Source organism: Jaculus jaculus, chromosome 3 (genome assembly GCF_020740685.1).
Source record: "Jaculus jaculus isolate mJacJac1 chromosome 3, mJacJac1.mat.Y.cur, whole genome shotgun sequence".
Taxonomy (NCBI): Eukaryota; Metazoa; Chordata; class Mammalia; order Rodentia; family Dipodidae; genus Jaculus; species Jaculus jaculus.
Genome location: NC_059104.1, coordinates 116,173,582 through 116,196,427, shown reverse-complemented (window position 1 = coordinate 116,196,427; position 22,846 = coordinate 116,173,582). Strand labels below are relative to the sequence as shown.

Here is a 22,846-nt window from a genome sequence, read left to right as displayed (position 1 = left end):
ACACTTCTGAGTTATGGGCTTAAATCTCAGGATGTATTTGAATTCCCACTTAGTATACTTCCTTCCTTCCTTTCTTTAACTTGCCTCTGCTCATCTCTTTCTTCCCCAGTCTTATTCATGTCCACCACATCCAATCTTCCTTTCACAGCTTTCAGAATGCTTGGCTGTAGCTTTTTAGTATTCTAGCCATGGTTCTCTAGTCCATTTACTGGATAATGAGCACCTAGAAGGCATGGACTCACACAGTGTGGTCTATGGGCTGCACTTTTCCTGAGAAGCACTCCCATTTCTTTCCCCAGACAGAACAAAGTTTTATTTAGCATTCGCCAGTGTTTCATGGCAGTGGTAGCAAGGAGAAAGTCTGTGAGAACATTCTCTAGCTACAACGGTCTGTGTTACTAAGTCCCAGACTGCTGTCAATGATGTGGGGACTTGCCAACTAAAGTACACAGTGTCATTCATCAACCAACTTTGTGAGGAATGGTGGGGCTGGAGCTTCCTGTGGAGCAAAAGCAAAGATGGTCATGTTTCGTAATAAGGTTGGATAAACAATATCTATCTAAGGGCTTAAGCTGAACTTCCTTTTACTATTGGTAGAAGCCTTAGAAATTATTGATTCAGCTGCTGGAGAGATGGCTCAGCTGTTAAGGCACTTGCCCGCAAAGACTAACAACCTGGGTTAAATTCCCCAGTACCCATGTACAGCCAGATGCATAAAGTGGCCTATGCATGTGGGGTTCACTTGCAGTGGCTGGAGGCCCTGGCACACCCATTCTCTTTGTTTCTCTTCTATCTACCTCTCTCTTTCTACTTGTAAATAAATAAAAATATTTAAAAAGAAACTATTGATTTAAAACTTTATGTATATTCAAATGACTTTAAAAATACCTCTTAAGACTATACTTTCAGGGACCATTTCTACAGTTCATCACTAGAGAAGTTTCTCTGACCATGTAGAATACAGGAAACCACGAGGATGAGGTGCAGTGTTCTCTCCTGAGCGTGAAGCCTGCTCTTGTTGCTTTGCTGCAACTGCTACTTGCCATTGATGATCATTCCTGCCCTCCTTGGAGAAGCTGGAGGGAGAGCACGCAGTCTGAGTGTCATAAAACTATCAATTAATCAATCAATCAATAAATAAAAATCAAGAAAAAAACTACACCTTGCTGGGCATAGCTGCTCATACTCATTCTCCCAGCTACGATGGGGCTGAGGTAGGAGGATGGCCATGAGTCAGCCTGGACTAGAGAGAGACGCTTCTTCAAGAACAAACACAGAAAACAGTACTGGCAGGCAAGATGCATCAGCAGTTAAGAGCACTTGTTAGCAAAGCCCGATGACCTAGGTTCAATTCCTCAGTAGCCACATAAAGCCAGATGCACAAAGTAGTGCATGTATTTTGAATCCATTTGTAGTGGGAGGAGACCCTATTGTACCCAAACTTTCTCAAAAAATACAGAAGCTGGGAGATGGCTCAATAACTAACAGTACTTGTTGGCACAAGCCTGCCAGCCCAGGTTCAATTCCCCAGCATCTATATAAAGCTGGAAGGTCATTTGTTTGCCGCAGCGGAAATCCCTGGCACACTCATACACACACGTACACATTTACAAATAGATTTAAAAAACCACACAGCTGATTGTTATGTCTTTTTCTGTCATTAGTGACTGGCCCATCTAAGGAGAAAAAGGCACAAAGGGGCAGCATATGCTTGACGTTTAGGAGGAACTAGTGTTATCAGATTCACAGACAGAAATCTGAATGACCATGACCAGGGCTGGGAGGTGCTGCAGCAGGATGGGCAGTATCATGGGTACAAGGTTGGTGAGGTTGAAAATGTCCTGGAAATGAATGGTGGTGATGACTGAACAGCCATGGGAGTATACTCTGTGACACTGAACTCACACTTCTGTATGGTTAAGATGGTAAATTTTATGTATATTTAGCCACAAGATATATTTTAATAATTATGTTCTTTCGTTTGGGTACAGTCTTGTTTGTTTACCTAGACATGATGTGAGATGAACTATTATGATGTGATATGTCACTTACTTTGAGCATTCCTTTGTGAAAAGACAATGCAGAGCTGGGAATGCAAACAGTCACCATGTCCCTGTCTCCTCATCCAGGAGGGCAGAGAAAGGACCAGCCATTGTTCATGGTTGAGTTATGTCATTCCCTGCTTTAGTATAGCCTCAAAAGATCTGCATCTCCAAGGCTAAAGTAACTTCACAGTCCATGCTAAGGGCCAGGCCTGATCCTAGGCAATAAGAAAGTTCCAGGCACATTTATAAACACTTTATGTGGGTTCACCATCCCTTACTACCTATTTGCTGTTATGCACAAATAGGCAAAGCCCCACACATTCATATTTTGAGTTACAAAAACAGAGACATTTCTCTGGGCTAAAAATCATGCCAGGGAGTGTGTCAGCCAATAATACTTGTGAAGCTCACCAAGCTGCCAACAGTGCCACATCCTGCGAATTGGAAAGCTGTGGAGAGGTTCCCTTTCAACCCAGTAAAATGTCACATGAAAGAAAGCTCACAGGTATGGAAACCTGGTTTCTTTACTATGGTGGGAGAATAATACATGAAAACAATACTTCAAAACTGACAGAAAATCCACCCGAAAGCCAAACAACTTCTGGTGTCTCTCAGGTAGCTGGGTTAATGTGGCACAAAGGAAAGCTAGACTAACAGGTATAATCAAAGCATGAATCATAGACCAAATCATAAGTAACCCCAAAAGCACCTATGAGAAAATGGCCATTTATCACATACCACTTTATAGATACTAATGGGTGAAGGGTAGGAGGCAAAGTTCTAGTTCCATCCAAATGCACTGAAAGATACCACAGCACCTGTGTGGGGCTCTGGAATACATGTTTCTGTTTCAGGATCTAGGAGAACTTGTTCTCCAAATTTACTTTTCTGACAGTTGCTCAGGGTCAGGCATGGTGCCTAGCTTTAATTAGTTTTCTATAGCAATAATATTACCTGGAACCTGATAAGGTGGACAGTGAACATAAAACAGACACTCACACACAAACCACTAATGACAACCAGTATCTTAGAATCTAGATCAAATCTGCCCTAGCATGTAAGACTGTTACAGAGAACTGAAAATTGACACCCAACATATTCAATACACTTATCAAAGACTGTTGATGAACTTTAAAGAATCAGTTGTCAGGCTTTGATGCAATGAAAAACATGAAGAAATTGTTACGATTTGGTCCAGTTGGTATCAGAATTTGTTGTTTGGAACAGCAACATGGCAAATCTTGAAAGGGCAGTATTTATAGGCCTGACTGCCTCTTATTTTGTGTTTTTGCCTTTTTGTCTTTTTGTTTGTGTGATGGATAGATGTACAATCACCTGAGGTATGAAGTTGCTTCCATTGTGTGTGTGTGTGTGTGTGTGTGTGTGTGTGCATTGACTACTTTCAAGCATTAATTCATTCACATCTCAACTTTACAGTTCCTCCACTAATGCACAAAAATCCAAGGTTGAAAAGTTGGCCGGTGTCTTGTGTCTTTCCCACGCCTTCCTTTCATTAATCCCACCTTGCGTTGGTAGTTTTTCTCCACTTACTTAAGTCATGCCATGGATTTTAGGAGCTCCCCTGGTTAGAATACCCATTTACATCACAAATGAGGCCTATCTAATTGTCACACAAAGCCCATATTTGGGAATTAAAATGACTGTAAGTATAATGGGCCACCTTGCAAATATGTTGAGGACTTATGAAAATATGGATGTAAGGTTTAATTTTTGTTTTGTCAGTTTTTAATTTATTTGCAGGGGTGGGAGGACACACGACAGAATAAGCTGTAGGTGCAGGTGACATTTTGTGTATCTGGCTTTACTTGAGTACTAGGGAATCAAACCCAGGCCATCAGATTTTGTAGCAAGTTCCTCCTGTGGCCACTAAGCCATCCCTGTAGCCCTATGCAAGGTTTTAAAATGTGCTTTCCCTAGCCCAGCAGAATTTAAACCAAGTCATCCTACAGTTTATGAGATCTTATCTATTTTAAGGTTTACATGCTATTATTAATGCTCATGTATACTCAAAAAAACTGAACCTAAAAGTTCCTGAAATTTAACTGGGAAAAATGTACAGTACTTTAACGGAATTTTTCCCATGATTTGTATTTTTTCCTTTTTTTAAACAGATGGTTTAAATAGATGAAACAATAAAAATGTAGAAATTAAAAGCAGATTTTAAAGAAACTAACCCAGTTCTCAACAAATCCTATACATGATGGCGGCATGAGATGTAACACAGCAGTTTCTCTTACTGTCAAGATTTCAAAAGAACAGAAATTTATTAGGTGACCTTCTACCACAGAAGTAGCTGCCTTTTCGTAGAAATTTTTATTATTTTCCTCTGAGACAGGATCTCCGTCTTTATAGTTCAGACTGGCTTCAAACTCTCTGCAATCCTCCTGCTTCAGCTTCCTGAATGCAGGGATTCCAGATAGGAGCCACCACGCTTGACCAGCTGGATATAACAATTCATCCCATCCAGATACCAATACCAGTACCAACACCAGACAGTAAAATTGTGATGCAAATGGGCATTCTAACCATGGAAGCTCCTAAAAATCCGTGGCATGACTTAAGCAACTGGGGAAAAACTTCCAACACACTTCAAGGTGGGATCAATGAAAGGAAGGCGTGGGAACGACACAAAGACCCTGGACAACTTTTCAGCCCTGGATCTCTGTGCTTCAGTGGAGGGAGTGTAAGGTTAAGAGCTGAATGAACTAACCCTTGAGAGTCGTCAGTGCACAAACTTTCGGCAAACTTTGGCTTCCGATGGCTTACCCCCAAGCGGTTCTGAGGAGCACCGGGGAGGTGCGCCGGGAGTCGGAGATTTGGTTTGAGGACCCCGCAGGCGCCGGGATGGGCCGGGGCGAGGGCCCCCAGGCCGGCGCGTGGAGCGCGGTGCGGGCCCGCGGGTGGGGCGGGAGGGGACGGGACGGGGCGCGGGGGCGGGGAGGGCGCGGCCGGAGGAGGGTCCGGGCCCGCGGCGGTGCCGGCTCTGAGGCTGCGTCCGCTCGGGCGAGGGGGCGGGTTTCCCTGCCGGGAGCGGCGGCGGGGCTCCGGAGGCTTCGCCGCGCCCGCGACGGTCCCGAGCGGCGGAGAGTGGCGCTGCCGGAAGTGTCCGCGCGCCCGGGGAGGGAGCGCTGTGCAGCCGCGGCCGCGGCCGGAGCCTTTCCAGCGCGGGGCTCGGAGCGACGATGCGCGGCGATGCCGCCGACCTGAGCCTCCCCGCGCCTCGGCCCGCCGCCCGCGCCTGCCTCCGCGCCGCCTCCGCCGCCTCCTCGCCGGAGCAGGACTGAGCCCGGCGCCCGCGGGGCCCGTCCTCCGCCGTCCCCGCGGTCTGTCGCCCGCCGCGCGCCCCGTGCCCGGTGCCCGGTGCCTCGGGCCGGCCGCCCTTGCCTGTGCCATGGGGCTGCCCACTCTGGAGTTCAGCGATTCGTACTTGGACAGCCCGGATTTCAGGGAGCGACTGCAGTGTCACGAGATCGAGCTGGAGCGGACCAACAAGTTCATCAAAGAGCTCATCAAGGACGGCTCGCTGCTGATCGGGGCGCTGAGGAGTGAGTGGGGCTGCGCGCGGGGGCTCGGGGCCCGCAGGGCTGCAGGACACCCCCTTGCCCGCGGCGGGCCGGGGTCCCACGGGGTGGGATGCCCGAGACCCAGCTTCTTTTGTTTGAATGGATTTGGGGACAAAAGCTGAAGAGCTCCCCTGCTGGTGGCCACAAAAAGTTTGTTCTTAGGTGTTCTGATTTACTTCCGCGGCTTCTGAGAGGGGAAAGTTTTCCAGGGGAATGGCCATGTCCTGAAGCAAGTCCTTCCAAGTCATCTTTGTTGTCAAGCTGCTTGGAAGATGTTGGGGACTTCACTTTTTTTTGGGGGGGGGGAGGGTGTAAATTTTTGGTGGCTAGTTTGAACACTTCAAAAAGTAATGCTGGAGAGAGCCAGGTGTGGTGGCTGGCTCACGCCTGTCTGTAATCCTGGCACTCCAGAAGCTGAGACAGAGGGATTGCTGCGAGTTCTAGGCCTGCCCCAGTTACAAATGGAGTATTAAGCCAGCCAGGGCTACAGAGAAGACCTCGTGTGCAAAACAGACAGACAAACAATCTTCACAAAACTCAAACACAAACCAAAAACTCCTGGGAGGAGAATCAAGTCTTTTAGTAATATTCAAAGAAAATAATTTCTTACATAAAACAGTGATTCCTGGTTGGCTTGAAAAAAATACACTTGCAGTTTTGCCATTTTAGTAAGATGATTGAACACAGGGGCACCAATGGGCTTTAACTCTGCAAGTTTTCTGTCGTCTTTATGTTTTTGGTTTGCATCATATGGGGTGTTTTTCGGTTGAGTAAAGAGAGGAGGAGGTTCCTGGGCAAACAGAGCTGCTACTGAATGTCACTGCCCTGTCTTCGTCCACCTCCTTTCCCATACACCTCCAAAAGGGATGCTCTTTTCTCCTTTCACTCTCTGCAAGTTTCAGTTACTGAGACTTTAAGGAGTTTCTGAACCCAGGGTTTCTGAGACCCAATGATAAAACCAAAGTAGTCACTTTTCCCAGAACATATTTGCATCCTCATAGAAGCTTCTGAGTGCTGCACTTTCTGAAATGATACCCTGGCGTCTCTGGCCTCTGCCATGTCCAGAGGATGGAGGGACTTCTGGGTGAGCTAGCAGTCCCCAGGACTTACAAACGGGTAGTATCTTTCGATAAGTCAAATGTGATGGCAACTACATGGCAGGGGTGTGTGTGTGTTTGAAACTGAGACCACACTTAGCATGTGTGGTCAGTCTTTTGAAGAATGGATTGCTAGGAGGGCAGAAACTTAGCAAGACATCTGCAGATAAGTGTATTCCATCCCAAATGCTAAAATATGTATTCACCACTTAACCAAGATAAAGAAACTATTTCTATTCTGAATCTGAGGCTACCGTGATAATGGTGCTTATTGTGATTTGTGAAAAATTCAGCCTATCTGTAACTCTTTGTGCTCTGTTGTCTACACAGATGTGGATTCTCCTATCTGGTTTGCACTTCCTGGCTGAGATCTCTGAAGGAGCCTTATGTTAGAGGGCCTGGTGTCTCTTCAAAGAGGCTTTCCCCATTTCAGAATGCTAAATGCCAGGACCATTCTCCCAGCAGACGCCATATGTTCTACATTTGGTGTTTCAAACACTGAAAATACTTGCATATCTATGATAAATGTTCTGACATGTACATTATTTTACTAGTAATATTACATCCCTTCTTAGTGTTCTTCCATCTAGTCTTGTGAAATTCAGTCCTGGGTTGGAGAGATGGCTTTGTGGTTAAGTGCCTGCAAAGCCTAATGACCCAAGTTTGATTCCTTAGTGCTCATGTAAAGCCAGATGTACAAAGTGGTGCATGCATCTGAAGTTCCTTTGAAGTGGCTAGAGGCCCTGCCTGGTGTGCCCTTTCTGTCTGCTTGTGCTTGCAAATAAATAAATTAGAAAAGCCAAACAAACCAAAAACAGCCCTTATAGGGTAGGAGAGTGTAATCTCCTTGAGGGTATAGATGCTGTCTTATCAATTTGGCCTTAGGCTCTTTAAATATAGAAACTTTTCTTTCCACAGCTTTAAATTTGTGAGAATGTATTATCATAACTAATGTTTGGTCATTAGTTTTTCATTGTGAAAGGAAAATATTTTACTGTTGTTAAACTGATTCCCAGCATCCATTGCTAAGTGGACATTTTATTTATTTATTTATTTACTATGTTTGTTTATCTATTTTTTTCTGAGGCTGGGTCTTACTCTATTCCAGGCTGACTTGGAACTCACTGTGTAGTCCCAGGTTAACATTGAACTTATAGTGATCCTCCTACCTCAGCTTTTCAAGTGCAAGGATTAAAAGTGTGTACCACCATGCCCGGCTTTATTTTTGGAGATATTTTATTTTGAAATATTCAGTTATTCAAGATACAGAGTGAGAGAGAGGGAGAGGTCCGAGAGTATAGGTGTGTCGGGGACTCATGCTTCTGCAAATGAACTTCAGACACATGCGTCATTTTGTTCATCAGCTTCTTATGTGGGTACTGGGGAATTGAACCCAGGGCTATCAGGCATTTCAAGCAAGTGCTTTTAACTGCTCCGAGCAGCCCCCAAATGGAGATTTTAAAAGATATTTTATTTAAGGCCAGGCATGGTGGCACATGCCATTAATCTCAGCACTCAGGAGGCAGAGATAGGAAGACTGTCATGAGTTTGAAGCCACTCTGAGAATGAATTCCAGGTCAGCCTGAGCTAGAGAGAGACCGTACCTCAAAACAACAACAATGAAAAATTACTAAAAAATATTTTATTTAGCCAGGTGTTGTAGCACAGGCCTTTAATCCTAGTACTTGGGAGGCAGAGGTAGGAGGTTCTTTGTGAGTTTGAGGCTATGCTGAGATGACATAGTGAATTCCAGGTCAGTCTGGGCTAGAGTGAGACCCTACCTTGAAAATTTTTTTTTTTTTAAATTAATTTGCAAGGAGAGAAGAGAAGAAGAAGGAAAGAGAGAGAGAGAGAGGGAGGGAGGGAGGGGAAGTGTGTGTGTGTGTATGGGTATTCTAGGTTCTCCAGTCGTTTCAAATGAACTCCAGATGCATGTACCATTTTGTGCATTTGGCTTTACATGGGTACTAGGGAATTGAATCCAGGCCGATAGGCTTTGTGCAAGCAAGCACCCTTAACCACTGAGCCAATCCCTAGGCCTTTCTTAAATTTTTTTTTTTTTTTTTTTTTTTTTTTTTGAGGTAGAGTCTCACTCAAGCCCAGGTTGACCTGGAACTTACTCTGTAGTCCAGGCTGGTCTTGAATTCACAGTGATCCCCTACCCCTGCCTCCTGAGTGCTGGGATTACAGGTATGTATCACCATGCCAGGACCAAATGGAATTTTAAATTGTTATTTATTAGAGAGAGAGAGAGAGAATAGAAGAGGCAGGTAGAGAGAGAAAGAATGAGCATGCCAGGGTCTCTAGGCACTGCAAACAGACTCCAGACACATTTACCACATTGTGCATCTGGCTTACATGGGTCTTAGGGAATTGAATCTGGGTCCTTCTGGCTTTGCAGACCAATGTCTTAACCACTAAGCCATCTCTCCAGCCCCCAAGTGGAATTGTTTAAGCAGAGGACCCTGGTAATGTCTAGGTGGATATTGGAGTTTGGTGATCACCTGGTTATGTTTTAAAGTTCTTGTGTGTCAGAACAAGTAATTGGACCAGAATATGTAATGGTAGAAACCGAGAGAATTTACTATGAAAGAGCACTTCTGAGGAAAGAAATGCCAGAGAGCTGGGAAAGATTCAATGCTTAGTGAGAGTTGTGACATTTTTATGGGTCATTTACTTAGTGCTTGTGCCCTGCGTTTATATGTTTCTAGCTTTTCTCACCCCTGCTCTGCCCTTTACATGTAGTCCTTGCCTGGGGAAGTGGTGTGGGGGAGGGGTGGTGCTCCAGTCTTTTTCTCTGTCATTGGCCGTTCCTGATGCTTTTCAAACTTCTCTCTCTGTACTGCTCTTCTGCCTCAGCACACTGCTTTGTAGCCACCAGTCCATTTCTGTTTCTTGGTGAGGATGCTGGGAGGCAGCCTGCAGCTGATAATGCCTGATCTCTGAAGCTGACAGGACAGAAATGTGTTGAAGGGCTTTGATGGCTGCTTAGTCCCAGGCCCACTAAGGAGCCCTGGCTCCTCTAAGCCCCTCCTTTCTGACGTTCCCGTCTTCCTGAGGAGGTCTTGATTTTTTTTTTTAAACACCTGATGTTTCATTGATAATTAATGATTTCCCAATATAAATTTCTTTTTGTTTTTCGAGGTAAGGTCTCACTATAGCCCAGGCTGACCTGGAATTCACTATGTAGTCTCAGGGTAGCCTTGAACTCATGGCTATCCTCCTATCTCTGCCTCCTGAGTGCTGGGATTAAAAGTGTGTGCCACCATGCCTGGCTCCCAATATAAACTATTTTAGCTAAAATTATAAATATCTTTTTTGTTTTTTGTAGCAGGGTATCATTCTAGCCCAGGCTACCTGGAACTCCCTCTGTAGTTCAGGCTGGCTTCATACTCATGACGATTCTCCTACCTTAGTCTCTTTGAATGCTGGCATTAAAGGCATGCATAACAACACTTGACTAAATTTTTTATTTCTATTCTTATATATATTTGTGTGTGTGTGTGTGTGTGTGTGTGTACGCACACTCATTTTATGGCTTATAGGTGGACATCAGAGGACAGCCTCAGAGGAGTATTGGTCCTTTCCTTCCACCTTGTTTTTTTTTTTTTTCTCCCCGAGGTAGGGTCTCACTCTAGCCCAGGCTGGCCTGAATTTCACTATGTAGTCTCAGGGTGGACTCAAACTCACAGTGATCATCCTACCTCTGCCTCAGAGTGCTAGGATCAAAGGTGTGGGTACCACACCTGGTTTCCTGGCTTCCTCCTTGTTTTTGATGCTGGATCTGTTTTTTTCCCCCTAGGAAGGCCAGAATAGCTGGCCCTGGAGCAAGCTTCAGGATTGTCCTGCTTCCACTTCCAATTGCCATGGGCTCATTAAGATTACAGACATTTGCACCACATTTTCCATAACTTTATGTCAGTTCTGGGATACAAATTCTCATCTGCAGGCTTGTGGAGTACATGCCTTTAACTCCTGAGCCATTTCCTCAACCTTTGTTTCTCTTCCCTTCCCTTCCCTTCCCTTCCCTTCCTCTTCCTCTTCCTCTTCCTCTTCCTCTTCCTCTTCCTCTTCCTCTTCCTCTTCCTCTTCCTCTTCCTCTTCCTCTTCCTCTTCCTTTCCTTTCCTTTCCTTTCCTTTCCTTTCCTTTCCTTTCCTTTCCTTTCCTTTCCTTTCCTTTCCTTTCCTTTCCTTTCCTTTCCTTTCCTTTCCTTTCCTTTCCTTTCCTTTCCTTTCTCTCTCTCTCTCTCTCTGTCTCTCTCTCTCTTTCTTTCTGCGAGAGAGAAAGAGACAGAGACAGACACACACAGAGAGAGAATGGGCGCACTAGGGCATCCAGCCACTGCAAACGAATTCCGGATGCATGTACCACCTTGTACATCTGACATACGTGAGTCCTGGTGAATAGAACCCAGGTCCTTTGGATTTGTAGGCAAATGCCATAACTGCTAAGCCATCTCTCCAGCCCTGTTTGTTTTTTTAATTTTTCTTTATTTAAGAAAGAGACAGAATGAAAAGCAGACAGAGAGAAGGAGTGAGTATGGACAGGCCAAAGATTCCTGCCACTGCAAAGGATCTCAGATGTATGTGCTACTTTGTGCATCTGGCTTTGTGTGCAAACTGGAGAATTGAACTTTGGTCATCAGGCTTTGCAAGTCATCACTTTTAACCATTGGGCCATCTCTCCATTCCCCTCTATTCTTAACATTTTGTTTGTTTGTTTTTTGAGACACCATCTCATGTAGTCTAGGATGGCTTCCAACTTACTATTTAACCATAGCTGACCTTGATCTTCTGATCCTCCTGCCTCCACTTCCACAGGCCCAGGGTTATCCAGCTTATCATGGATTCTTTTGATTAATGCTTACATAGTTGTCTAAGTAAAAGTCACATCTCCCTCTTGATCTATGTTTCAGGATTTTGTTTCTTTAGTTGACTATTTGGAAGGGTGCTTATAAATTGAACTAAGTTATTTATTTATTTATTTAATTTTTTTTGAGGTAGGGTCTTGCTCTTGCCCAGGCTGGCCTGGAATTTATTATGTAGTTTTGGGCTGGTCTTGAACCACAGTGATCCTTCTACCCTCCACCTCTTGAATTCCCAAATGCTGGGATTAAAGGTATGAGCCACCACCCAGTAGAGAGAGAGAATGAATGAGAGAATGTGTGCTCCAGGGCCTCTAGCAGTTGCACATGAACTCTAGATCCATGTGCCGCCTGGTGCCTCTGGCTTAAGTCGGTACTGGTACAGGTCATCAGGCTTTTCAGGCAGGTGCCTTAATCGCTTAGCCAACTTTCCAACGTGAACTGTGTAATTTCTTTTTTTTCGCGGTAAGGTCTTACTCTAGCCTAGACTGACCTGGAATTTACTCTGTAGTCTCCTACGACAGCCTCCCAAGTGCTAGGATTAAAGGTGTGCACCACCACACCTGGATGAGCTAGGTAAGTTATGTTTTTATTTTGTCATCGTCATTGTTGGGGACAAGGTCTCTGTAAATAGCCCAAGCTGGTTTCAAATTTATAATCCTCCCATCTCAGCCTGTTGAATGCTGGGATTATAAAATGTGATACCATACCTGGCTGAAGTAGATATTTTGAATTAAATTACTTGATTTATTTTTTTTTCCCTTTTCTTGTTTGAGACAGTGTCATATGAGGTTGCCCAGACCAGTCTTGTCACCTCAACTCAATGAGATCCTCCTGTCCTGGGTCTCCACAGGGCTTGATATGACAGGTTCACACTGCCATGCCAGGCTTACGTGGCTCCATTTTATATAACACATAAAAATTTTATAAAATAAGTGATTAAAAATGAGTCATTGGAACTGGGGTTATAGCTCAGTTGGTAGAGGGCTTGCCTAGCATGCACAAAAGCCCTGGGTTCCATCCCCAGAACTGTGTAAACTTGGCATTGATGGCTGACACCAGCAATCACGGCACGTGGACATGAATTAAGATCCGAAGTTGAAGGCCGTCCTCAAGTACATAGCAAGTTGGAGGCAAGGCTGGGCTCCATAAACCCCTGTCTCAAAAACAAATGAGAATCACTGAAAATGAACACTTGCAGTTCATGTTTGGATCCATTCTGGCAAAAGCATGATGGTTTAGTGTGTGGACCTTGACTTCAAATTCTGAGGCTGTCCAAGTGTGCCCATTGGCAAGTAAATACAACCAAGTGTCATCCTTCCTGTAAAATAAGAAAGTCTTCTATAAATGTCTTACTGCTACATTATGTGTTCATTTTGTTATATGTCAGGTAGACATTTGGTGAGTGTTAGTTGACACTGTTCTTGATATCAGTGACTCAAGTTGAGTTAATGCTGTGTGACTCAAAATCTCCACCCTTATCAAATATTATTCTGTGAACTTTATTCCTTTATCAGACACCACTCTTAAAATCTGACCTGTGAAATTATAGGTTATTTCAACTTCACAACTTTCTTCCTGTAAGAATCATCTAATAAAATATTTCAAAATTATTCTCATACATCATTTCCCTTTTATGTTTTTTCCTTTTAAATTTTACATGTTTTTAATTATATGTGTATGTGCGTGAGTGTGGATGTGTATGAAGTACGTGTGCCGTGGTGTATGTGTGGAGGACAGCTTTAGGGTGTTTGTCCTCTCTTTCCACCTTGCTTGATGAAGGTCTGCCGCTGTTGTGTGCATCTTTGACAGCTGTGCATCTCCCCAGCTCCTTGTTTCATGTCTTTTACTGTTAATTTATATATGTGTATTATGCATTTTGTCTTAGTTATATCTCATTACCTTTTTCTTTAATTTTTAATTATTTTTATTTATATTATTTGAATATGTGTATAGTATGCCTGTGTTTTCTTTTGTGCATGGGTGCATCAAGGGCTCTTGCCACTGCAAACCAACAGATGCTTGTGCCACTTTTAAGAAAATATTTTATTTATTTATTTGCATGCAGAGAGAGAGGGACAGAATGTGTGGGCGCCAGGTCCTCTAGTCACTGCAGTCGAACTCTCCAGCTGCGTGTGCCACATTGCACATCTGGCTTTATGTGGTTACTAGGGAATCTCTCCAGCCCTTGCACCACTTTTTGCCCCCTGCTTTATGTGGGATGGGTGACTTGGGTACTGAACCTGGGCCACCAGGTTTTGAAAGCGAGTTCCTTTAACTTCTGAAACGTCTCCCTGCCTCCCTTTACCCCAGTTACCATCTCTTGACATTCCTGCCTGTCCTCCTTCCACTGAACACGTCTTTCTTCCAACTAGTCCCTCTTCTAGTTGGATGCATCGTGCTTTCCTCTAACAGCCAGGACAGAGTGCTGCTGGGCCCTTTCCTTGTTTTTTGTTTTTTTTCTCTTTTAATATTATTATTTATTTGCAAGCTCAGAGACTGAGAGAGAGAATGAACATACCAGGGCCTCTTGTCACTGCTAACAAACTCCAGATGCATATGTCACTGTGTATCTGTGGGCCCTTTCTTGTGCAGAGCTTGTGCAGGTAATGGCAGTCACTGTGTAATGGCAGTCACTGTAAGGTCATAAATGTGCACGGGCCATGTCATGTCCCAAAGATAGTGTTCCATAGCCCTATACATCTTCATTCATATATATATATATATATATATATATATATATATATATATATGTGTGTGTGTGTATATACATACACGCATATATATATATGCATGTATATATATATCTGTATATATGTGTGTGTATGTATGTATGTGTATATATATGTATATATATGTATGCATATGTTTATATATATATATATATATATATATATATATATATATATATATATATATATATGTTTTTTGAGGTTGGGTCTCACTTTAGCCCAGGCTGACCTGGGATTCAATATGTAGTCTCAGGATGGCCTCAAACTCATGGTGATCCATCTGCCTCTGCCTCCCAGTGCTGGGATTAAAGGTGTGTGCCACCATGTCCAGCTTGTCTATATTTTTGAATTCAAGGAATCCCTGAAAATAGAGCATAATTTATTATCACAAGAATGCACAGGAAACATGAATAGTATTGAAAATAATTGAGATTTTAGGTGTCCTAACTACAAGAAGATAAATATATGAGGTCATGCATATATTAACTTGATTTATCCATTCCACAATGTCTGCATATTTCAGGACATGATTTTATGCACCGTCCATACACATTGAGTCTGTTGGTTATAAGCACTCAATCAGCAGTTGCTCACAGACTCACATTGTTGAGCCTGCCCACTTTTCAGCATTCTAACTTTAAAAATCTAACTGTTCCTTTCCCTGTTCTCTTTCTCTTTGGATGACAGCTGAAATCCCAAGCATGCTTGCTCTGACACTTTGGAGCTTTTCTGCCTTTTTTAATCCCCTCAGTAAATCTCCTTTGTTTTGCTGAGACACAGACCAACAAAAACTCCAATCAGTCAATAAAAAATAGACACAGTGCCAGATGTGTTGGTGCACGCCTTTAATCCCAGCACTTGGGAGGCAGAGGTAGGAGGATCGCCAGGCCACCCTGAGACTATATAGTGAATTCCAGGTCAGCCTGGACTAGAATGAGACCCTCCCTTGAACTGTTCCCCCGAAAAAAAAGAACCCAAAATACACACAGTTAGTTCTCTGTATCTGTAGTTCTCCCATATGTGGGCTCAGTCAACTGAATATTTTCAGAAAATATTCAGAAAAAAGTGAGAAGAAACAGGTGTAAGGGTATATATTCAGGCTTTCCCCCCTCATTTTCCCCATTGGAAGTATATGGTATACCAGCTATTTACACAGCATTTATATTGCATTAAGTATTACAAGCAATCTGGGAATGCCTAACCTTTTGGCTTCTCTGGGCCACACTAGATGAAGACTTGTCTTGGGCCACATGAAATATGTATAAATTATATGTAAGTACTATGCCATTTTACTTGTATGACATCTTTGCATTTTGAATTTTGGTATCAATGGGGGTCTTAGATCCAGTCACCCATGGCCATGGTCTTCTTGAATTGTCAGCAGGTGGGATTACCAGAAGGTGACCTGCACAAAATTAAGTCTATCAACCTTTTCTCACAGGGAGGACTCACTGTCCTACGTCTCCCCAAGGATTTAGAGACAGTTCTGATGTCTGTGGAGAGGGAGAGGGACTCACAAGGCTCCTCCCCGAGGTTGTTTGAGTCATTAAACTGTTGTTGAGAAGACATTTTCTTCAGCAGGGCAGCTGCTTCTGAGTTACACTTCATTGTTTCTGTAAGTCCAGTTAACTCATTGGTACACTGATCTACATTTGCCTGAGATCAGTTTTTTTTTCTTTCTTTCATTGGTGCCCTACCTAAGGTGACTAGATGTTCATTTACATCTCAGAAATGATCATGAAATACTGAAATAATACTATAAGTTGAATTGATTGGGCAGAAGTTAAGCTTTATCAACATTCTTTTTTAATTTTTTTGCTTTTGAAAATTTGTATTTATTTATTTGAGAGTGACAGAGAGAAAGAGAGAGAGAGAGAGAGAGGGAGACAGATAGATAGAGAATGGGCTCACCAGAGCCTCCAGCCACTGCAAATGAATTCTAGATGCATGTGCCACCTTGTGCATTTGGTTTATGTGGGTCCTGGGAAACTGAGCCTCGAACTAGGGTCCTTAGGCTTCATAGGCAAGCGTTAAGCCGTGAAGCCATCTCTCCAGCCCTTTTCAACATTCTTTTCCCTGCCTTTCGTACAGAATCTGGGCTAGCCCTCCTGGTTGTAACTTTCTTCTCACAGCTTTATGCTGGGATTGGCCAGCTGTTTTGTCTGCTGTTGAGATAATAGTTTCTCAAACCTGTGTGTTTAGGATTCTTTCAAAGGGGGGAAAAAACCCAAAACCAAACCCTTAATGGACTTTCTCATAGATTTGATTATTTATTATGATTGATAGTTAATATTATGCAAAGATGAAAGTAATTCTGATATAACATTCATACTGTCTTAGAAGCATATATGTTTCCTATTTTATTTTATTTTTTATTGTTTGGTTTTGTGAGGTAGAGAGAGTGTGAGAATGGGCACACTAGGGCCTTAAGCTACTGCAAACAACTCCAGAAGCATGTGCTACCATGTGCGTCTGGCTTATGTGGGACCTAAAGAATCGAACCTGGGACCTTAAGCTTCATAGACAACTGCCTTAACTGCTAAGCAATCTCTCTAGTCCCCAGCCCCATTTCTAAGGCAATTCAATGTTGTTCTCTGCACTTAGATCTTCCTTTACTATTAAAACGTATCTAATTCTGGGCTGGAAAGATGGCTTAGCAGTTAAGGTGCATGCTTATGAAGCCTAAGGACTCAGGTTTGATTCCCTAGTAGCCACCTAAGCCAGTGCACAAGGTGGCACATGTATACAGAGTTTGTTTGCAGTGGTTAGAGGCCCTGGTGTGCCCATTTTCTCTCTCACTCTGCCTCTTTCTCTCATAAATAAATAAAAATACAATATTTTAAAAAATGAAGAAAGGGAGCTGGAAGTGATGGTGTTGGGGTGCAGAATGGAGCAGGGCACACTCACTGGCATTTCCAGGTTCTTCTATCCCAGGACAAAGATTTCCACATGATTACATAATAGAGACAGTTTACTAAGGAAAACAAACAAACAAAGCAAAACAAACAAACAAACAAAAAACAATAAAGTGTTCCTGGGAATGGGAGTGAGCGGGGAGGAAAGTCATACACTTACGAACACCAGGCTACAAGCTTCAAGACCCTTCATAGGCCATTTAGACTGTGCCTGTCTCTACTGCCTCTGCCACCCTTGTATACATGGTCTCTTTGTTTTAGAGAATGCTCTGTTTGCTACATGCAGCCTGGGTAAGGAATGGTTTCTAGTGCTTTGCCAATTGGCTTTTATATGATAATATATATATTTAATTTATTTGAGAAAGAAGGGGAGAGAGAAAGGGAAGGAGGTAGGGAGAGAATGGGCTTGTCAGGGCTTTTAGCCGCTGCAAACAAACTCCAGACGCATGTGCCACCTTGTGCATCTATCTGGCTTATGTGGGTCCTGGGAGATCAAACGTGGGTCCTTAGGCTTTGCAGGCAAGTGCTTTAACCCCTAGGCCATCTCTCCAGCCCTTATATATTAATCTTGATGCCTCTCTCTCTCTCTACATCCCTGTTATCCTGCCACAAGGGCACATGCCCATTATCCCAGCACTTGGGAGCTGGAGACAGGAGTTCAGGGCCATCTTTGGCTGCTATAGCAAATTTGCAGCCAGCCTGGGCTACTTGAAATCCTGTTTCTCAAAAAGAATAGAGTTGTCTCCATAAACTCAGCCTTGTTTTGCACATGGGATTTTTACTTTTAGCTAATCTCTGGGTATGTCCAGGGCCTACTTTGTTGCCGGAATGTTTGGTGACACAGGGTAAGAATTAAATAAAAAGGGGAAGACCTCCCATTGTTTTATGCTATCTACCTAGTTGCCCTTCAGATGTAGTGAGAAGCATTATTTTAGTCTATTTCTCTTATTTAAATTTGCACCCAGGTTTTCTTTAGCTTAAGTGACACTCCGTGCAGATGCATGCTTATTCTTGAATGCTGTTCAGTGCTTGTGTTCTACTGAGGTGCTTTCCCTTGTTTGGTTGGGCAGCCCAATCAAGGAGAGTGTCTGTAATTACTTCAGCCATTCATTTGGTTCTTATAGTCATTAGACTGGGTTAAATGAGGAAAAGTAACTGCATCTTTTAAATGAGCTGTAATTAATTTTAGGAACTGGCAGATTTGGAATGTGGTGCTTGAAGATTCTGTTTGGGGATGTTACGCATTAGAGCAGTTACACTTGTGTTAATTTAAATGGGAGCCTGGGTGCTCATCAGAGTGGAACTAAATCAGGCTGGGTGGTTAGTTCACTCTACCACGTTGCATGCTCTACATGAGCCCAAGAGGTGCTCCTTAATCGTGTCTTCATTTCTACCGGATTTCCTTTTCAGTGGGTAGTAATTGGAGGGCTCCCATGGGCAGGAGAGTCAGGAAATGGGTTGCTGTGGAAACAGAAAAGTGGAGAAGGCAACTTTCCACTATACTGCCTCCCTTCACACTAGGTAACCTCTAACCTGTAAGTCATTGAAAAACTGCCTTAAAAAAAAATATCCTAGCCGGGCGTGGTGGCGCACGCCTTTAATCCCAGCACTCGGGAGGCAGAGGTAGGAGGATCACTGTGAGTTCGAGGCCACCCTGAGACTCCATAGGGAATTCCAGGTCAGCCTGGGCTAGAGTGAGACCTTACCTCGAAAACCAAAAAAAAAAAAAAAGGAAAAAAAAATATCCTTTCAATCATTAACATTTCTTGGAGTGTAGTGTTAATTGTGGTTATAATACTTGAGAGTATGTAAGAGTAGAAGAATAAAATTTACATCTAATATTGTTTTGAGGTCAAGTCTATTAACATTTATTGTTCTATTTATCTATTATATATCTATAGTGGCAAATATTTTCTCTATACCAGATGCATAAAAATGTAATTGAATCAAATTAGAATACTAAACCGCACTGACAATGACATGCTTATTCTAGACACATAGGAAAGTCTGGAGGGAAGGGAGGTTATATACACTTTAAAAAAAACTGAAAAATATTCATTTTTTAAAAACTTATTTGTTTGAGAGAGAGAGAGGCAGACCTTGTGCATCTGGCTTACGTGGGTTCTAGGGAATTGAACCTGGGTCCTTGGCTTCTTTTTTGAGATAGGGACTCACTGTAGCCCAAGCTGACCTGGAATTCACTATGTAGTCTCAGGCTGTTTTCAAACTTACAGCCATACTCTTAACCACTGCCTCCTGAGGACTGGTACTAAGGGTGTGTGCCACCACACCCAGCTATAAACTCTTGAATCTCCATGGCTGTCATTTCTTTCCAGAGCTTTCACTGTCACCTGTCCTGGCCCCAGATATTCTTGCTGTTGGATTGGTCATTTCTGCTCATTTTTGACCTCTAGGCAGGTGCTGGATGCTTACCTCCCACTGTCCACTTGCAGTTTGTGATTCTGCCTTTTCTCCCTTTTCTTCCAGCTTGCTGGATGCCCAGGACCTAATAGTCCTTATAATATAGCCCCAGGCCACACCAACCAAAGACTGCTTCTTGCTGCTTTTTGTTCTGAAAATTAAAGCTGGTTGCCAAGCACCTGCCTTTATAGGTTTTGAAACCTATGTTTCATCTTTTTTTTTTTTTTACTGAGTTATGATGGCTTGCTTCTGTATAAGTAAAACAATTTGTATAGTATTTGTAAATAACAGGACAGCTGATAGAAATGAAATTATTTTGTGATGTCTCAGGACTATAATTCTAGCACTTGGGAGGCAGAAGCAGGAGGATCAAAAGTTCAAGGTCATCCTTGCTTACCTAGTGAGTTTAAGGCCAGCCTGGGCTATGTGAGACCCTGTCTCAAATAAAGAAATTAAAAAAAAAACATTAAAAACATGTAACATTTTAAGTTTGTCTTTGTCTACATCAATTTAAACTCAAATTTGTATATTTGTGGTCATGTGGACCCATCTCTCTAGGATAATATGTGATTGAATTACTTGGCTGATTAATACTCCATTCTTTATAGTACTCTGAGTTCATTATTAAGAATTCATTTGTGGGCTGGAGAGATGGCTTAGCGGTTAAATGCTTGCCTGTGAAGCCTAAGGACCCCGGTTTGAGGCTCGATTCCCCAGGACCCATGTTAGCCAGATGCACAAGGAGCACATGCGTCTGGAGTTCGTTTGTAGTAGCTGGAGGCCCTGGCGTGCCCATTCTCTCTCTCTATCTCTATGTGCCTCTTTCTCTCTCTGTCTCTTGCTCTCAAATAAATAAAATAAACAACAACAACAACAAAGAATTCATTTGTAAGGGGACTGGAGGGAGAGGTAGCCCAGCAGTTAAAGGTACTTGCTTGTGAAGCCTGAAGAGCTGTGTTCCATTCCTCAGTACCCATGCAAAGCCAGATGCACAAAGTGGTGAATGTGTCTGGAGATCCTTTGCAGTGGCAGGAGGTCCTAGTGTACCCATACTCTCTAGACTATGCCTTTTTCTCTCTGTTTCCTCTTTCTCAAATAAATAAGTAAACATATTAAAAATAAAAATGTTAGCCAGGTGTGATGGTGCATGCTTTAATCCTAGCACTTGGTAGGCAGGGTTAGGATGACTGCTGTGAGTTTGAGGCCAGTCTGGGGCTACAGAGTGAGTTCCAGGTCAGGCTGGGCTCTACCTTGAAACAAACAAACAAACAAACAAACAAACAAACAAACAAAAAAAATTCAGTTATAGAGGCTGTTGTAGTTACTTCCTCATTGCCGGGATAAAATACCTGAACAGCTAAAGTATTTTATTCTGGTTTACAGTCTTGAGGGAAGCTTCATGATGGTAGGGGAAAGCATGGCATGAACAGAGGCTGGACATCATCTCTGCCACAGCAGTTGGAAAACAGCAGCAGGAGAGTGAGTTGAACTCTGGCAATGAGAATCTGGCTATAACATCTCTAAGCTCATCCTAACAGCACACCTCCAGCAAGATTCCACCTCCCAAATTGTCATCATCTGGGGACCAAGTATTCAGAGCATTCTGGGATACATCTGACTCAAACCACCACCTAAGCTATGGTTGTTTCCACACCTCTTTAATGCCAACACTTCAGAAAAGGCAGGCAGGAGGAAATTCCAGACCACCCACCCTGGGCTATATAACCAGACTGACTAGAAAAAATTAAATCCAGTTGTAATGGTGAAGGAAAAGTTATGGTAGAACTTACATGTAGAACAGTATGTGAAAAATATGATATGCTTTGGGGAAAATAAAACATGGCACAGTATGTTACTTTACAGAATTGTAATCTGCTGGTTTAAATTTTTTTTTTCCGCTTTGTAGAGATATGAATGCACAGAAGTTTAGTGAGCCTAATTTTTGTAGGATCTGGAGTTTCTGTTTGAGAATTATTTTTCAGATTATACTGGGACATGGTGGGGATAGGCAAGAATAAGCCCAGTAACTAACACTTCATAAAATATTTGAATGATTCTTAGATTTTTTTGATTCTTAGACTTTTAAATTTTAAATTTTTTGTTTTTTATTATTTTGAGGTAGGGTCTTACTCTATCCCAGGCTGACCTGGTATTCACTGTGTAGTCTCAAGTTGGTCTTGAATTCACAGTGATCCTACCTCTGCCTCTCAAATGCTGGGATGTGTGAACCACCATGCCCTGGAACTTCAGATTTTTGTTGTTGTTGTTTCAGATATCACATTATATGGTAAAAGGCTGTTATTTTTTTTCTGAAATATTTAATTAATTTATTTATTAGAGAGAGGGAGAGAGGAAGAGGCAGATAGAGAGAGAATGGCATGCCAGGGACTGTAGCCACTGCAAATGAATTCCAGACCCATATGCCTGCCACCTTGTACATTTGGCTTATACCGGTAGAACCTGGGTCCTTAGGTGTTTTAGGCAAGATCCTTAATGGCTGAGCCTTCTCTCATGCCTGTAAGGTATTTTTTAAAATGCTAAAACTTGACATTTTTACACTGCTGGCTTATCTGGTTTGGCTACATGCTATCATGTGGTGAAGGGTACAGAAGAATCCTGGGAAGGCTTTCAGTGTCATGAGTAACTTTGCGACAGTGATATTATTCTCCCTACACTTTGACTTTACTCTGGGAAAGAGTAGGTAGACACAGGATGTCATCCCTTTATTTGGCAAGCAAATTTATTCATTAATAATGGGTATTTTCTGATATTTTGAAAATCCAACAAGGAATATGGCCTGCTAATTTATGAAGGACATGCCAAATAATGTTCTTAGACTTTCCACAGTGAAAGACCCAGCTTTGTGTTCTCTCCAGTACACAGGAAAGGTGGCTTGGTGTAGAAGACTGCAAGTATTTGCCTGTGGATGGGTTTCCTAAGCCGCTGGGAAGACTCCTGTGCTTACCACTGTACCGCCAAGACCACACCAGAATGAGTAGTCAGTGTGGTGTGTGTTTCCTGATCAGAGCTGTGTACTAGATTCACTACAATTGCTGTTACAATGATCTCTTCTTCATTTAGTTAATTTTCTCATTGTTTTACATATCCCAAATTAAAAAAAAAAATGGAGCCATTAAGGACCTTGCCAAAGCAGATGTGTGTCATGGAAGTGGTGGGCCATGGTAGC

The 22,846-nt window shown here is 42.8% G+C and overlaps 2 protein-coding genes and 1 non-coding gene across 3 annotated transcripts in view; all 3 read left to right on the top strand.

Annotated features, from left to right (window-relative positions):
- Positions 1-893: 893 nt before the first annotated feature.
- On the top strand, positions 894-1,103 carry LOC123459593. The gene has a single exon (XR_006636356.1). It is a non-coding gene; the product is annotated as a small nucleolar RNA U3 (small nucleolar RNA).
- Positions 1,104-4,910: 3,807 nt separating this feature from the next.
- LOC123459464 (putative uncharacterized protein encoded by MIR1915-HG) lies at positions 4,911-5,273 on the top strand. The gene has a single exon (XM_045146084.1). The coding sequence runs from the start codon at positions 4,911-4,913 to the stop codon at positions 5,271-5,273; it is 363 nt and encodes a 120-aa protein (XP_045002019.1).
- A 153-nt stretch (positions 5,274-5,426) lies between these two features.
- Positions 5,427-22,846, top strand: part of Arhgap42 (Rho GTPase activating protein 42) — a 297,464-nt gene continuing 280,044 nt past the window's right edge. Inside the window, exon 1 of the mRNA XM_004661915.2 lies at positions 5,427-5,611. Coding sequence (XP_004661972.1) covers positions 5,458-5,611 — 154 coding nt within the window. The 5' untranslated portion in view covers positions 5,427-5,457. The remainder of the gene's footprint in view (positions 5,612-22,846) is intronic.

Coding starts and splice junctions, on each gene's coding strand:
- LOC123459464 (XM_045146084.1), top strand. CDS start 4,911: ATGGGCCGGGGCGAGGGCCCCCAGGCCGGCGCGTGGAGCGCGGTGCGG.